Source organism: Mercurialis annua, linkage group LG6, assembly GCF_937616625.2.
Source record: "Mercurialis annua linkage group LG6, ddMerAnnu1.2, whole genome shotgun sequence".
In the NCBI taxonomy this organism is placed as follows: domain Eukaryota; kingdom Viridiplantae; phylum Streptophyta; class Magnoliopsida; order Malpighiales; family Euphorbiaceae; genus Mercurialis; species Mercurialis annua.
The window spans coordinates 43,417,328-43,434,288 of NC_065575.1; the positions used below are offsets into that span (position 1 = coordinate 43,417,328).

General features: G+C 35.6%; 1 protein-coding gene across 3 annotated transcripts; it reads right to left on the reverse strand.

Annotated features, from left to right (window-relative positions):
- Nucleotides 1–2,164: 2,164 nt before the first annotated feature.
- Nucleotides 2,165–5,047, reverse strand: LOC126687338 (uncharacterized). 3 transcript variants are annotated; one of them, XM_050381879.2, is made up of 7 exons: nt 4,844–5,047; nt 4,528–4,684; nt 4,275–4,439; nt 4,024–4,188; nt 3,646–3,849; nt 2,954–3,057; nt 2,165–2,877 (listed from the first exon to the last, which is right to left on the reverse strand). In XM_050381879.2, the coding sequence occupies exons 2-7, from the start codon at nt 4,592–4,594 to the stop codon at nt 2,335–2,337; spliced, it is 1,248 nt and encodes a 415-aa protein (XP_050237836.1). In that variant the 5' UTR covers nt 4,595–4,684; nt 4,844–5,047; the 3' UTR covers nt 2,165–2,334. The 3 variants fall into 3 exon arrangements, with proteins under 3 accessions (XP_050237836.1, XP_050237837.1, XP_050237838.1); XM_050381880.2 differs by having other exon boundaries at nt 4,528–4,696; XM_050381881.2 differs by having other exon boundaries at nt 2,549–2,881.
- Between the last annotated feature and the right edge of the window lie 11,914 nt (nt 5,048–16,961).

Genomic DNA, 16,961 nt, shown 5'->3' on the forward strand with positions numbered 1-16,961 from the left:
TTGCCCTCTTTTTTTTCTCTTCTTCATCAAGTTCCATTTATATTTGATGGTTGATGAAGGAATTTTCATTGAAATCTATTTGCCTATACAAGTAGGTGCCTAGGTGGTGTATATAAAAGAGCAAATTACTATAATTTATACTTGCATCTCTCTTGTTTTAGGATCAAACTCTATGATCTCTCGTTAAAATTTAATAAAATGGTCCGCAATTTTGTTATATTTTACCTTTTACAATAATGTAGTCCCACCATTTTAACATTTTCAATAATCTACCACCTTACTTCTTATGCATTTTCAATTAAATTAAATTAAATTAATCAAATTAACAAAATATTTCCTCTTTTCAAAGGGGACAAGCAATTCAATGATTTGAGTATTTAACAAAAGGTGACGTGAATTCCATGCATGTGCTAAAAAGTAATTTATGAAAACAAAAAAAAGATCTGATTTTAACAACTATGATGTGATATCCATTATAGTGTTAATTATTATTTTTGTTAAATATGTTTTTAACAATTTCGTAAATTAGTTTTTTAATGTGAGTTTAACTGCTTAACATTGCTCCAACTATTCGATACTCACTCCAAAAGGAGCTGGATTTAATGTTTTACATCTATATAGACGAGAAATTCTTAGGTAGACTCAGTCTACCACGTCATCTGTGGACTAACCTATCATATTATGACATGTCATTAAAATAATGGCACTATTGTAATTTTGTTTATTACTTATTTACACTTTTGAATAGTAATTTACGATAGTACCATTATTTTAATGACGTGTCATAATGTAATAGGTTTAGTCTACAGATGACGTGGTGGACTAAGTCTACCTAAGAATTTCTCATATATAGACTATAATGATCAACTTTCATTTAATACCATTGGTCTTTATTTTGTTTAATTTATGTTAATAATGTGTATTTGTAATTTCTGTTACTTTATAATTTATAATTTAAGCTTTTATTATTCCTTTTCAACATTTATAATTTTATTTTATTAAAATTAAAATTAAAAATATCGTGCAAAATATTATATAATCGACTAAATTAAAAACAATATTTATATTCATTTTTTTTAAATTGACTATTTTCATATGGAGAAAAAATGTGTGCTACTAGTGGCTTAAGTTTAAAATTTAGTATGTTCATTTTTAAAAATATGTTATTTAGTGAAAATAGCTTGGACCGAGTTTCCATCAACTTTAAATTCACAAGATCTCTTAATAAAGATGTTAAAAGTTAGGGTCACTTACTATTACGCTCGTTAAAAGTTTGGATTACTTACCATTACGCTCATTAAAAGTTAGGAGTACCTACTATTATTATCCTATGGCTATATTTGGTTCATGGTATAGGTGTAGAATGAAATAGTTATTCCATATAAAATGCCTATTCATCGCGTTGGTTCATCAAATAGTAATTTTATGGAATTATTATTTCATAATTTTATGGAATAAATACTCTTTCAGAAAATAAAGAATAGCTATTACATTTCTTATATAAGTAATATTTATTCCATTCCACGGAACAAGCATAGCCTATGAGAAGTTTAAGTGTTGAGTATTAATTCTTCCATTTAAAAGATTGTTATTTCTATAGTTCTCTTTAACTAAAATCCCCAATAAAATACCTAAAAGTCAAGGGGGAAAGTAATTTTTCAAAATTAGGAGGAAAAACATTAATTGAGGCCTAAACTCATGCCATTTATAATAATTATCCCTAAAAGCTATTATGGATAGAAATACAGGTTATGGCATCCTTATGAATGAGAATGGCAATTTCTTCTTCTTTTTTGGAACCTGAAAGTAAGGCATTTAGGGAGTTGCTTATAAAGAAAACATGTAATATAATATAATCATGGCCTAATTACTTAAAAACCACCCACCTTGTAATTTTTTTTCATTTATACCACGACCTAGGAAAATTTTCATTTGTACCCTATTTTTGATTTTTATGTTTCGTTTGTACCCCAAGAGTAAGTTTTTTGATAATTTAATTAATTTAAAGATGAAAATATTAAAAACAAGATAGATAAATGATTATCATTAACATTTTATTAGAATGTAGGTTAAAAATGAAGAACTAATTTAAACTTTTTTTCAAAAAAAATAGGTCAATTCAACTCATTAGGGTAGAGATGAAACATAAAAATCAAAAATAGGGTACAATTGAAAATTTTCCTAGGTCATGGTATAAATGAAAAAAAATTACAAGGTGGGTGGTTTTTAAATAATTAAGCCTATAATCATAAACACCTTAGTTGAGAATAACAATACATAGGTACAAGTCTCGTGGAAATGAAAACCTACGCACTTACGGACCCTGCAAGTTACTCATCTCCTCTTCGTTAAACCTCGAGTCTCTATAAAAGACCTATCCAGTACAATTGGTGTTTCTTTAGCCACCTTAGCGAATCCCATTATGTTTGCCTCTATCATGGTATCTAACCTTCGGTTGCCATTATACGAAACATCACCCCCCAGCTGACCCTGCTCTCTGATCTCGGAGACGACACTGTCCTTCGAGTTTGAAGATTGGATGGGTTCATTAAAGCTCAACAAATCCTTTAATTCAGCACAAAGCTGTGATGTTTCCATCTCGGAACTATTTACATCAGAATCAAGCAACGATACTAAGGCCTTGCTCGGAATTTGAGAAACTATACGGTTGTTAGAAGTTTGAGAACCTACAGTGTTAATCCTAAACATAAGTGACAAATGAGACAGACTCAGCTGTAAGAGCCTCCTCAGGAGTGCACATAGCCTGGATTCAGCAATTGCGCTTCTGATGACGAAGGAGAACATCAGTACTGGTTTCACCAGATTGATTTGGCAAAGCCTCCATGTCTCGCTCCAATGAAGTGGACCGGAGCCTCCCTGTCTATAAAGATAGGTTAGGAAGGTGTAAGCATTCCGTTTTCTGAATAAACACAGTACAAGCACAGAAACTTACATGAGGTGCAATGTGGGGGCGGACCACAAACCCAATGGCAACTCCAATTAAACATGAGAGGACCAGCCCAGGTCCTAGAACCCAAATTGGAACTGCTCCCATTGCTGTGAAATTTGAAAATAACGAGTCAGACCTTGTATGCAAATGCATTAACGTAGATGATTAGTGCGTAGGATCAACTCTTTTTTGACACTCATACAGCCATACATAGCAACACTGATAATGGTCTTCACAATCAATAAGATGGTGGACACAATATCATGTTATTAATCACTAGTCTATATCATAAAAGTAAGAATGAAACTACTTTACACAGAAACCAGACTATTTTTTTAGAGAGATTAGAGATATAACGATAGCTGGAGAGTACTTCGTACACTGGATGGGCCCTTTCTACCAGAGACATAACAATCTGAAAACGGAAATTAACAGATGTATGCAGGCACATAGACATTAACACTAAAAGAATTCATGCTGCCGTTCAAGGTCACTCATCTTACATATATTACTGCTAAAATGGTAATTCACAATATACTAAAGAATTGTGTGGACCAGAAATATACCAGTTCTAACAAAACCATAAAATATACAAGTAATGAGTGAATATAGAAAATTCCTGGAATACAATATCTTAAAGTTAAAGCAGGCATTTTCTGCAGAACCCAAAATGAAACACGATAAAACATGCTTACCAGATTGTTTAGAACCAGAAGCACAATCATCAGGCTTAAGATCAATTCGACGAACAAGTTGATTCCCGTGATCAGAAATCAGCAAAGCACATTCTTGAGCAACAAAAGCCAAATCAAAATCACTCGAAAATGTAGCATTCTGCGCGAGACCATCCTCACGACCCACTCCCTTAGAGTACCCTCCAGCAATAGTACTAGTCCTTCCTGCAACACCAACAAAAACATCATCACAGTCAGTTTCTCACTAGCTAATATAAGAAATTTAACCTAGCTAGCACAGACACTTCATTCAATCAACGTATCCTGTTCCGGAAACACTTAGGACACGAAATTTCAATTTTACACCGTTTCGCTGTGTCCGTGACCAAAAAATATTACCTGAATCAGTTATCTTTCTTATAGCACCATTGTTTCTATCAGCAACATAAACATTCCCTTTGTTATCAACTGCAAAACTCTTCGGTTTGTTAAACCGGGCAGAACCCGCTTCGCCATCGGAAAACCCGGGAACACTATCTCCAGATAACCGGTTAATCACACTGTCTGCAAATTTCAACAACCAAACAATAATTTTCACTAGTGGTTAATAAATTTGACAGTTAAAAAATAAAGGAAATAAAATAAATTACCTTGAGAAATGGGGAATGATAGGGTGTAGAAGGCACTACGGGAAGAATCAAGGAGGACGAGATCGGAGAGATGAGAACGAGGGAGGACTGAGTGTGGACTTATTTTCAGTTTATGACCGTCGATTACTGTTGTTACTGTGTAGCCGTCTTCTAGTATGAGATCAGCTAACACCGAAGAAAAAAAAAGGTAAAAGTAATTAACGGAGGAGAAGTAAATGGAGACAAGGGGGTTAGGTTAAATAAAAAAAATTACCGTGATTTGGAGGAGCGTTGATGAGGAAGGAAAAAATGAAGAGGAGGAGAGGGAGTGGAGTAGGCATTTGACGACGGCGGCGACGATGACGGTGTTTTCCGCTAGTAGACGAGGAGGAGAGTGTTACTGGGAAAAGGGCTTATGTCAAGGTTAATACCTACAAAATATACTGAGGTCAACACTAATCAATATTAAAAATTGTACCCTTCGTGCCAAAAACAAACAAGAAAATAAATGAACAAATATGGATCTATAAAAAAATCAAAACGATTAAAAAATATACAGTAAATAATAATAATAAATTGAGTCGATTTACCTAATAAAATTTATTTACTTATCCGATGGTTAAAATCTTGTGAGCAAGACCAAAAATCCATTATCAATTAAAGAAAAATATGGACAGAAAGATGCGATTAAAGAATTAGTGAAAGATATGAAAGAATTGAGAGAGGGAAAGAGAGAAGGTGAAGTGAGGAGAGGAGAGAAGAGAAAGAGGCTGCTGGGAGAGGTTAGGAAATTAGGGTTTTATTTTTAAGAGGGCATTTTATAGTGTCCTGGATAGATAATAAAATTATGTTGTATAACTTCGGTTTTTCGGTTCGGTTCGATGACTGAATGCTAAAACCAAACCGAAATCAAAAAGAGTAATTTTTATAAATTCTAAATCAAATCAAACCGTTTTAACCATTCATTTTTTGGTTTGGTTTTTTTAGTTTGGTTTGACTCAGTTTATTAGTTTGGTTTTTGCTCACCCCTAAAAAGAGTAGAGTTGTCCATTTGCTTCATATATTTTGTTTCAAAATTTGCATTTATCGTCATCTATTAAAAAATATTAATAAATACTCCCAAGAGTTAAGGATGACTATTTGCCAAAAAAATGTCTGAAGATGGAAAAAATTTCCCCCAAATTCTAGGATTTACAGATTTCTCGAAATTGAAATTCAATAGAAGGCCAAAGATCAACATTCACTATATTAACAACGAGATTGGAATCCAGACTACAACCAATGACATTTGTCATGGCTACTCCCTTCCAGAAAGCATGCACGAAACCATCATTTGCTTAGTGGATAGAGGAATCGTGTCCATAGCAATTAAAGCTGGGTTGATGCACTTATGGAAGTGGAGGGCTCAAGAATCACAAAATGGCTCAATCAAATTGGGGCAGAAACAATCATTTCCTCTTAGTTGTGTATACGTAAAGGCCTTGTAGTTCTCGATATGGTCTTTCCAACTCCTCCTCTATCTCTATCGCCGCCTCACTCAATATTTAAGTGCTGTAATTTGGGCATGGATTTCTATCTGGCTTAACATACTATTACCCCCTGATTATACAGCTTCCTACCAACCTTTGATCACTGTGACTTTCCCAAGAAAAAATCCACCCCACATACATCATACCTACCGTACCACCAACAACCGAAATACCACCTGAAACAACAGATTCGCCCCTCTATTGAATACCACTAATTCCAATCTCCAGACCCATGACAACCAAGAATAGAGAAGTAGCGATAACCGGAGGCTGGCTACAAATAGAGCTGGCCAACATCAACCCATCACAGACGGAAGTCAAGAAAGGGGTGAAGGGATAAATCAGAGAGACCAAATCCCAAATCGACAACAGAACTGCCAAATGCTGAGAGAAGAGGCGGAAGCCTCCAGAGACACAGAGAAGATTGAGAAACAAAACCACAAACAGCCAGCTGGGCCAGAGGTTCCAACTGGAGAAGGAGGAAAGGGAAAAAAGATCGTTCAGGATAGAGCAACAACATCTGCAGACATGGGAAGACAACGAACATTGCTGAGAGGAGAGAGTTCCAACCCACAGGGGAACAGATGGGTGTCAGCTCATAAACCCATACTACCCCCGATCAGAGAAGAGAGATTCATCCCTGACCAGATCCAAAGTGCAAGACCATAAGGCATGGTAGCAGATAATATACAGCGAACCAATCAGATGAGGATAACTGAGCCAACCCTGGCACTGAAATGCAAACCTTCATTGGAAGTTGAGTGTAATAGACTCTCTTTGGCAGCTAAATTTTGTCTAGAAGGGAAGTACAGTGCGTTGGGTCTGAGTAATATGTTCAGATAGGCCATTCGGCTCTGAGGAGACATCACAGTGGCAAAATTTGCAAATAACATGTATACCATCCGGCTTACTCACCAGGTTGACTACAATTTTATTGTCGATGAGCGCCCATGGCTTATTGACAACCAACTGATCATTCTCAAAGAATGGCCAGTTGACACTCCTTTAGAGAGGCTAACTTTTGACACCACAGAGTTTTGGGTATAGGCCAAATGTTTTCCACCCAATCAACTAACGGTGGAAAATGCATTTGAAATTGGGCATCTCTTCCTCAGAACACAGTGGATGTGGATATCAACCCAACAACCCCTCTTTGGAGGCAATTTTTCCTCCGGATCAGAGTGGAAATCAATCTTCTAATTCCTTTCTTACCAAGGTTCTTCAACTCTCTAATTCAGGGTAGATTTGATTGGGTGTCCTTCGGGTATGAGAAGCTACATGATTTGTGCTTCTACTGTGGTATTACAGGACATAGCAAGAACTTTTGCAGGACCTGGATAGAGGAGGAAGAAGCTGGGATTCCATTCACAGGAACCTTCATATATGGTAGGGCCACTCCCCTGTTACATGCCCCTGCATTACACACACATCACATTGAGATGTTGAGATTCCAAGAAATGATGCAGGAAGCAGCTAGAGCTACCCAATTGAACAACACGGGGAGTAGTGAACTGGAAGGAGTTATACTAGAGAGGACTGAGTATGGACTTATTTTCAGTTTATGACCGTCGATTAATGTTGTTACTGTGTAGCCGTCTTCTAGTATAAGATCAGCTACCACTGAAGAAAAAAAGGTAAAAGTAATTAACAGAGGAGACGTAAATAGAGACAAGTGGGTTAGGTTAAATAAAAAAAATTACCGTGATTTAGAGGAGCGTTGATGAGGAAGATAAAAATGAAGAGGGGGAGAGGGAGTGGAGTAGGCATTTGACGACGACGGCGACGATGACGGTGTTTTCCGCTAGTAGACGAGGAGAAGAGTGTTACTGGGAAAAGGGCTTATGCCAAGGTTAATTTATATTATATATAAAAGCACAAATGGGGACATGCACATTTACGTTAATGTCCTTCTCACTTTATAAAATTTAATTATTAATTAAAAACTATTAAAATAATGTCACGACCCAAATTTATGAGTCGCGACCGGCACTAGGGAATGGGAGTGGTAGCTCCGAAACCCGTAGCAAGCCTAAAATCCAGTGTAAATTTTTTTCGCAAATCAAATCATATTTTATATATCAAAATATATGTGACCCCATTTTACAAAAACATCAGAGTTAAAATGCGCTGTACAAATACATAGACAAAACATCTAGACTACTGCGGACTGCTAGAATGAAAATCTTCTTTCATTTCTTGTGCAAATGACTTCCGAGAATTTAAAACTTCGGAAGTTTAACTTTCCAAATCATATCACGCTATCCCTGAAAAATGGGAGGAGCAACGGGGTCAGTATAAAACTGAGTGAGTTCACCAAATTACACGCAATATCACATAAAGGGTTAAAACCGTTGAAAAACCATTTATATATAGAAAATAATCCTTTGAAATCAAATTTCATACCTTCTTTACTTTTTTCATAAATTCATAATTTATACGTATTTAACATCTTTGGTTTCTTATTTTGGTATTAATATTTTTCTTTCTCGTTTTGTTGCAATAATTTTCGATCGAATCTTTAAATCTTAGGTTATATCGTCATGATTCTAAATCAAATTAAATCATTGACAAGTCTCTTGTGACTTGATCCTTATGGTTGGGTCCCGAGATAGTTCAACCGAGTTACCTTCAACCATGTGGCACAGTCCCGAGATAGTTCGACCGAGTTACTCATGCCACTACTTAATCCCAAGTTGTGAGTCCCGAGATAGTTCGACCGAGTTACTCACCAGACACGGGTCCCGAGATAGTTCGACCGAGTTACCTTCGTGTCTGCATTCAGACTCTGCACCCTGCAAGTCTTTTAAACTTAACTGTCGATTCATATAATTCCTATTGTCGTTTAATAGGAAAGTTTGCTCATAATATGCCTCGATCTTATTTCGTATTGATTCTCGATGTATTGTACACACTTTTCATTTCATATGAGTCCCGAGGACTATTATCGAGAATGGATGAGATACGGGTCCCGGGATAGTTCTACCGAGTTCAACCTCGTATCTTAGTTCTTATTATTGTGTGTACCTTAGTACAATTTTCATTTTACGTTTCTGATTGCTTTTGTATTCTTTTTCATTTTGTTGTATTGATCCTTTATGGACCATGACATGCACATTACAATCTACAAACATACATTTATAACACACGCACATATAGGTATTTGTTATGATTAATAGTACGTATAGGAACGTACTAAGTTTCTTTATAAATATTTGCATATTAGTACATATATGGATGTATTATATTCTTTTTATTTATATTTGGTTCAGTTCACAGTTTGTTACTTTACCCATCCCCGGTGTTTAAACATATATACTCTTTTCATTTACTTGTATTATTATCAAAATAGCACAATACGATAAAACATCATTTTCAAAACATACATATATATGCATTTAAGAACATACATTTAAACATAAAAATATTCATATAGCTTTCGTATTAAAATACGTAGCTTTATGAATATTGACGAGTAATTTAAAGTGTACTCACCACTTGCTATCCAAATTCTTCAAATAAGCACGACGATATCTCGATCCACTCGCCTCGAGCCTTATCGATAGTCGCTTCTTTGAGTCTACGCAAATTCGATAACGCTACGAATTAATAAAATTTCTAAATATAACTAATTTATCAAAAAGCTATTTTTCTAGTCTACTTCGGCTAACAAAACTCTTATCTAAAAATAGTCCGGCCCCAAAACAAAATTGACATTCTTAAAGTTCGGAATGTCGCCTACAACTTTTGTTTAGGTCTCGGAATGAAATTCGTACCCGAAGATGTCGGAATCTAGCGGAGAAGTTAAGACCTAAGGCTGTCCAAAAACAGCAGTTCAGATTACACAATAAACTGTTCTGTCCAATTTGAGAAACTTAGAGGCTGATTCATGGAAAATGCAAACTTAGACATTTATAGACGACATCGCAAAGTTTATGTAGCAACAAACGGAATGTAATTTGGAGTTATAAAACTCGAGATATTGCTCTTGCAATATCACTGTTATGCAGTGACAGTTTCTGCAAAAATGTCTAACTAATTTCCGTCAAACTAACGCCTATTTTAACAAATTAAACGAAATCCGGTTCGGGGCTATTTTAACATTAAAAACACAACTTCTCCAAAGTTCGAGGGCTGCCATTGCAGCCCTAAAAGGGCCGTTAGGTTCTGCTCTTAACGAGCAGAACCATACGCTGCCCCAAACAGAATTCTGCTTACGGCAGAATTCTGTTTGGCCGAGCAGAATTCATGGCTCGCTGCGGCATGTGAGGGGCTGGACAGAGCCTCATCGGGGCCTAGGGTCACAACACAAATTCACAACTCTCTTCTCATCACAATTTACTCAACAATTCACCAATTCCATAGTTATATATCATCAAACTACAAGCATCATGAACCACCTATGATTGCCGAACAATAAGCTACACAACTCGTCTATTTTTTTTTTATCAATAACTTTTTAATTTCAGAATTTACCTTGAATGCTATCTCATGGCTGAATGGTTCTAGCCTCCAATTCCCCATCAATATTGCTCAATTAAGCTCACCCTTCACCTTTCATAAATCATCAACCAAAAACCCTTAATCAACATCAATACCTTAATTACAACCTATCAATAATTCACCACAAATAACCAAGAATTCCTTAATTAGTAGAGCTTACCTTAATCTCCTCCTAACATGTGAATGATTTGTCCAAGAATTATTGAGTTTGGCAAAGAATTGAAAGTGGTAGGGTTTGAGAAAGTGGGTTTGGCAAAATGGAGCAAAAATAGGTTTGGAGTTCCATTTTTTCACTTTTATGTAACAAATGAAGAGGAATTAAGAGGTGGGGTATTTATATCTTTGGCACAAATGTCCCTTTTTGTCCTTGATGTTGTCACCTCCTAAACTTTGAATTCCTAGCTTATCTTTCGTCCAACTTAGTCCACTAATCCTTTAATCATTCAATTCTCGTTAAATTTCGTATTATTTATTTCTCAAATAAATAACATTAGTCTAATATCATATATTATCATTTTTCAATAATTTATTTTGGCAATTTTGGCCAAAAACGCTCAAATTTCCATTTTGAGCTAACTTGCACTTTTCGTCCAAATTTCATTTTAATGACTACCAATAACAACTTTATCGATATTATTTTCTTATTTTGAGAAAATAGAATAAAACACAACTTCCTCCGGAAGTTTGTGGTTAAAAATCCACATTAGTCCTTAAAGTGGCTAATTTGCACTTTAACCCTTATTCTTAACTAATCGTCAAACTATCTTCTAAAACGATTTCGTATACTTACAAAACTTGACGATCATTTATTAATAATATTTCACGGACCTTGACGTGAATATTATTAACTCTGGCTTTCCAATTTATTTTATTTTATTCCCTTTTTGTCTCGATTAAATCCAATTTATCGCATAATAATTTTCCATTTAAATTATTATTCTACGATAATTCCAATAGACATTCTTCGGTCTAGGTCCTTATTATCCAGTCCTAATATGATATTCTCGTTCTTAATCTTTACGATTATGCCTCGTGGCACTACACGTAATACCTCAAAAATTTAGGTTATTACAAATAATCATTGAAATTATCTATTTATAACTATCTTATATGGGGGGAGAACAGGCAAAATTACCATAATAGACTTCATTAAGGGTATAATTAATACTCTCCCCGTCCCATTTTATTTGTCCACTTCGTATTTTCATACATATTAAGAAAACATTATAAAATATATTAAGTAACTTATATACTAAAATATATAAGTTGCTTAAAATATACTAAAATATATAAGTTACTTAATAAAGTGGTAAATAACACTATAAACTCACTGCTTGTGAAGCCACATGATAATCCTAACAAGCGACTAACCCTGCGCGGACTCCGAAGCACGAGCATACGACGGGTCTAAAAACAAGACATAAGTTAAAATCCATACAACCCCTAACTCTAAAAATACTAGACACCACATAGGACTAGCATCTCAAATCACAACCAATATACAAACCAAAGTATACATACATCCATACAAACCAAATAAATAAGTTAAGCTTAAATGAGTTCTTCCTTTAAAATTAAAATCTAGAGTTCTTATATAACTTAAATAAATCATTTAAAACCAACTGAAATTTCTAAAATAGAGTGTTAGCCATAAACTACATTATAAGCTCAACACAACATGTCGGATGACACAAGTCCAACTACTACAAAAACTCCAACTGCTACAAAAACTCAAACAACAATAATAAAAGGTGTCCAACATGCCTACCTTTCATAAATTATAGAATTCAATAATACAATAAAATAAAATAAAAAATTAAAACACAATAAAAAAAATCAATAAATGCTAAATAAACAAGCCATAGTTTGGCCGAATTTCAGAGAATCTGGATTTTTTCTCTAATTTTTGTAAATCTATATTTTTCAGATTCTTTCATGTTAGAATTTCTTTAGCTGTGGTTTCGGCCTTTTTTTTATGGCCGTGGTTTCGGCCTTTCTTTTTATTTTTTATATTTCACATTCTCCTTTGCAGTAACAGGTCCTACTGCATTTATCTCCTTTTCTTCAATAGCATTCTCCATCTCTTTGATTCTCCTCTTAAGATCTAGGAGTTTCCTAAGATCAAACGAGGTAGCATTCACAGACACCACAGGTGGCAATGGATCATCATCAATCAACATTGCCTCTTTCTTTTAAAGAAACTTCAAAATTCCCTTGTTAATCCTGTCCTGGACGACATTCCTGAAACTCCAACAAACATTAGTAGCATGATTCCATGAATCGTGATACTTACAGTATTCTTTTCCTTTGAGTTCCTCCTTTGAAGGCGCTTTGTAAGCTTCTGGGAAAGAGATGAATTTTTCTTTCACCAGAAAATCAAAAATCTCTCCAGTCTTTGAAACATCAAAAGTATATTGCGGCTGTGCACTTGAGGGCTTTTTCCACGTGTCAGTTACTTTTTTTTACTAACATTGGGCAGATGCAAGATCCTGAGGAGTTCAAATCTGCTACAGCAATATCATGGCTCATCTCCTGAAAATATGTACCCATGGAAGTTTTTCTCCTGTGGTTCTCCTCTCTCAAGAGATCTTCATGTTCTGTGACTTTTGCAGCAAGTTCGAAAAAATCACGAAACTCCATCCCTTGGAACTTCTTTCTCAACTCTATGTCCAGACCCCTCTGTGCCAGCTTCACAAACTCGGTCTCTGGAAAGTACACTTTATAGCGACTCCTCAGCTTCTTAAACCTTGATATGAACAAATTTGCAGGTTCTCCAGCCCTTTGAGTTATTCTTGAAATTTCAGCAATTGAGATCTCAGGTTCTGCCCGAAAAAATTGGGTGTGAAACTGCCTTTCCATCTCCTGCCAAGCAAAAATGGAATTTCTAGGAAGGGTGGCATACCAAGTGAATGCCGCTCTAGTCAATGAGTTAGGAAATAATCTCAGTTTAAGATTTGCAAAATTAAAAACATTTGCTAACTCTCCACACTGTATGGTAAACCTTGCCATATGTTCCAGAGTTGATTGGCTTTCATCTCCCGAGAATAAAGAAAAGTCAGGAACCCTATAACCTCTGGGATATGGGTTATCTCTGTCAATTGTTTCAGGGTATGGCTTGTGAAACTTTGGCCTTCCCAATTGTCTTAAGCCGGGGCCATAGAGTTCTTGAACTATTTCTCTCACATCATCAATATCTACCTGGGGTTGAAACACAGGTGCTGGAGTAGCATTTGCTCTTGGGATTCCACCACAATTATTTCCCATATGGTTAAAGCCTTCATCATACACATTAGGTTGTGTATTAACATTAGTATGCCCGAAATATTGTGGTTTCGTTCCTTGATGGCAAGCTCCCTTGAGAGGAGTGCCTATCACCTTATTTTTACGATGAGGAGGAACGTACCATTCCTCAGAAACAAGGTTAACAATAGGTGAAGGTTGAGATGCCTTACTTGATTCTGCTACCTCCTGAACATGATTGCCAGATGCATGCCCCCCGAGTTTGACTTGTTTTGGACTCTTCTTTTCAGATTCCTCCTTCTGAGTCCAACTCCTCTGCATTTTTTCCACAGTATCAATCATGATCCTGTATTGTGCCTTGCTTTCTGTGGCCTGCTTCCTGGCTTCTTCTTCAAATTTTTCCTGCCTTACTTCCATTCTTTTGAAATAATCCATCATGTGAGCCATGATGCTTTCAGAAGAATCCTCAACCACTTTCTCCTTTCCTTTCTCTTCTGCAGTAACAGGTCCTACTAAAGGAATAACATTTTATGGCGCCTCTTGATTTTTATTATTCAAAGGCGCAAGTGACTTCTCAAACTGTTCAACCACCATGTGAACCTTTCCTCCTGGCCCTGCTGTTGCAGGCGCGCTTTCCTCCTCCTGAGAGTCGGATACATCTTTCCCTAAAATACTGCGAGTCCTTGGAGCCATCTTCTGACGGTCCCACTAGGCGTGCCAAATTGTTTCCCTGTTTTTTAAGAAAACGGTTGGTGCCTTTGAAGTGTGTGCGAGCGTGCCAGAGGTTGGACCTCAAATTGAAAATTAAAAATTGATCAAGCGATTGTGACTGATTTTCAAAGGACGTAAAAAATCTAAACGGTTTGTAAAGAAAAACTCTTGAAGAACTTTTAAAACAAGAATAAACTTCTGCAATTAAAATCTAGAATTCAAATTGTAAATGAAACTACTACTGCTGAAATAATGTCAAAAACAAAAGATTGAAATTGCAGAAACTGTAAAGTGTTTACAAAAGAATTCATAAAATAAAAGATTTTGGTGGTGATAATCTCCTGAGAGTATTGAGTTTTTGTTGATTTGGATGTCCCTTCAATCGTTGTCTTCTCTTCCTTTTTATAGCAGTCTGCAGAAACTGTCAGGTGATAACTGCTTCTTTAACTGTCCACGTCTTCACAGCGCTTCCCACTTCTTCTAAAAACTGCTCCTGAAATATCGCTTTACAAAAAGCACATGACTTCCTGGGCTTTGGCCAATTGAACTTCTGACAAAAATATCATTGGGCTTCTGGCCTTTTGAGCTTCTACTTCTGCTTCCCGAGTTATTTTGTTTGAACTTAACCTCTGAAATCCTATTTTCCTCAAAGGACAAATCTTGGTCAAACCTCTGAAATTAACTTCTCAAAGGTCAAATCTCCTGAAACCAAATTAATCTTTTTTGTCAAAGGTTAAGGTCAAAACCTCTGAGATTAATGGTCAAACCTCTGAAATTAACTTCTCAAGGGTCAAATCTCCTGAAACCAAATTAATCTTTTCTATCAAAGGTTAAGGTCAAAACCTCTGAGATTAATGGTGAAACCTCTGAAATTAACTTCTCAAAGGTCAAATCTCCGGAAACCAAATTAATCTTTTCTGTCAAAGGTTAAGGTCAAAACCTCTAGGATTAATGGTCAAATCTCTGAAATTAACTTCTCAAAGGTCAAATCTCCTGAAACCAAATTAATCTTTTATGTCAAAGGTTAAGGTCAAAACCTTTGGAATTAATGGTCAAACCTCTGAAATTAACTTCTCAAAAGTCAAATCTCCTGAAACCAAATTAATCTTTTCTGTCAAAGGTTAAGGTCAAAACCTCTGGGATTCATGGTCAAACCTCTGAAATTAACTTCTTAAAGGTCAAATCTCCTAAAACCAAATTAATCTTCTGTCAAAGGTTAAGATCAAAACCTCTGAGATTAATGGTGAAACCTCTGAAATTAACTTCTCAAAAGTCAAATCTCCGAAAACCAAATTAATCTTTTCTGTCAAAGGTTAAGGTCAAAACCTCTAGGATTAATGGTCAAACCTCTGAAATTAACTTCTCAAAGGTCAAATCTCCTGAAACCAAATTAATCTTTTCTGTCAAAAAGGTTAAGGTCAAAACCTCTGGGATTAATGGTTAAACCTCTGAAATTAACTTTTCAAAGGTCAAATCTCCTGAAACCAAATCAATATTTTTTGTTAAAGGTTAAGGTTAAAACCTCTGGGATTAATGGTCAAACCTCTGAAATTAACTTCTTAAAGGTCAAATCTCCCGAAATCAAATTAATATTTTCTGTCAAAGGTTAAGGTCAAAATCTCTGGGATTAATGGTCAAATCTCTGAAATTAACTTTTTAAAGGTTAAATCTTCTGAAATCAACCTCTGAAATCTTTGAAATTATCCACATAGCTTTTTCTATCTTTTTTAAAAGAATATGGGCTTTTATGGTTTTCTGGCCATATTTTTAATTTTGGTGCAAAGAGGATCACATCTAGCTAACTCATCGGCTTCAATGTCAGCCACCGCATTGCTTCAAAAAGCAGCTCAAATGGGTGCAACTTCAAGTTGTAGTAATAATTTGATGAGCTTCTCTGTTGCTACAATGGCGCCGTCAACTTTTTCTGCAATTCAGACACAAAGTGATCATCATCAGACAGGAAGCAACGATGGGTATGTGAATCAGTTTTTTAATGCAAACGGCGTGAGTATATTTGGTAATGATGACCGTGAAAATGAAATATTCAAGAACAAGAAAGTTGCAGGTTCTTTAATGGAGAAAATAATAATGAAAATGGTGGGTTATCATCGTTAAGTGGAGAAGTGATAACCGTTGATCTCTTAGGTGTAGGAGGATCAAGAAAAAGGAATATCAGTGAGTTACAGTTACAGAAACAAGAAATGCAAAGTTTGAGTCATCAGTATGACTCGAGTAGTATGATTGGTAAGTGATGGACCAACAGGCCCAGATGTAGCCCGTCTAGTTAAAGCCACAAATGATCATCAACTCTTTTGCTCAAGGTGTATTTCTGAAAAAATCAGTATGCTCAGTTATTTGTTGTTTTGTCAGATTGGGTCTGCACTCTGAAAACACGTTATATTCGGCAATGGAAATGCTTGCTCGTAGTCTTCACTATTTTGTCCTTTATAGAGAGCAAATGAAGAGTGATGGTGGAGAAGTTAATCAACAATTCTTAACTCTTGTTTGCTTTTTATGAAGGATAAAAGATGACGACTTTCTCCCTTATTAATCTGCATCAACATTGCTTCACCCTTCCCCATAATGGCTGCCTGACTTTCATCTTGACGCGGGTAATATTATTAGCCAAATTTTATTCAAATCTTGATCATTTACTAATCTTATTTTCATTTTTAGTGGATTTGAAGAACTTGGGATTTATCTTGCATTTCCCTTTGAAGTATTTTGA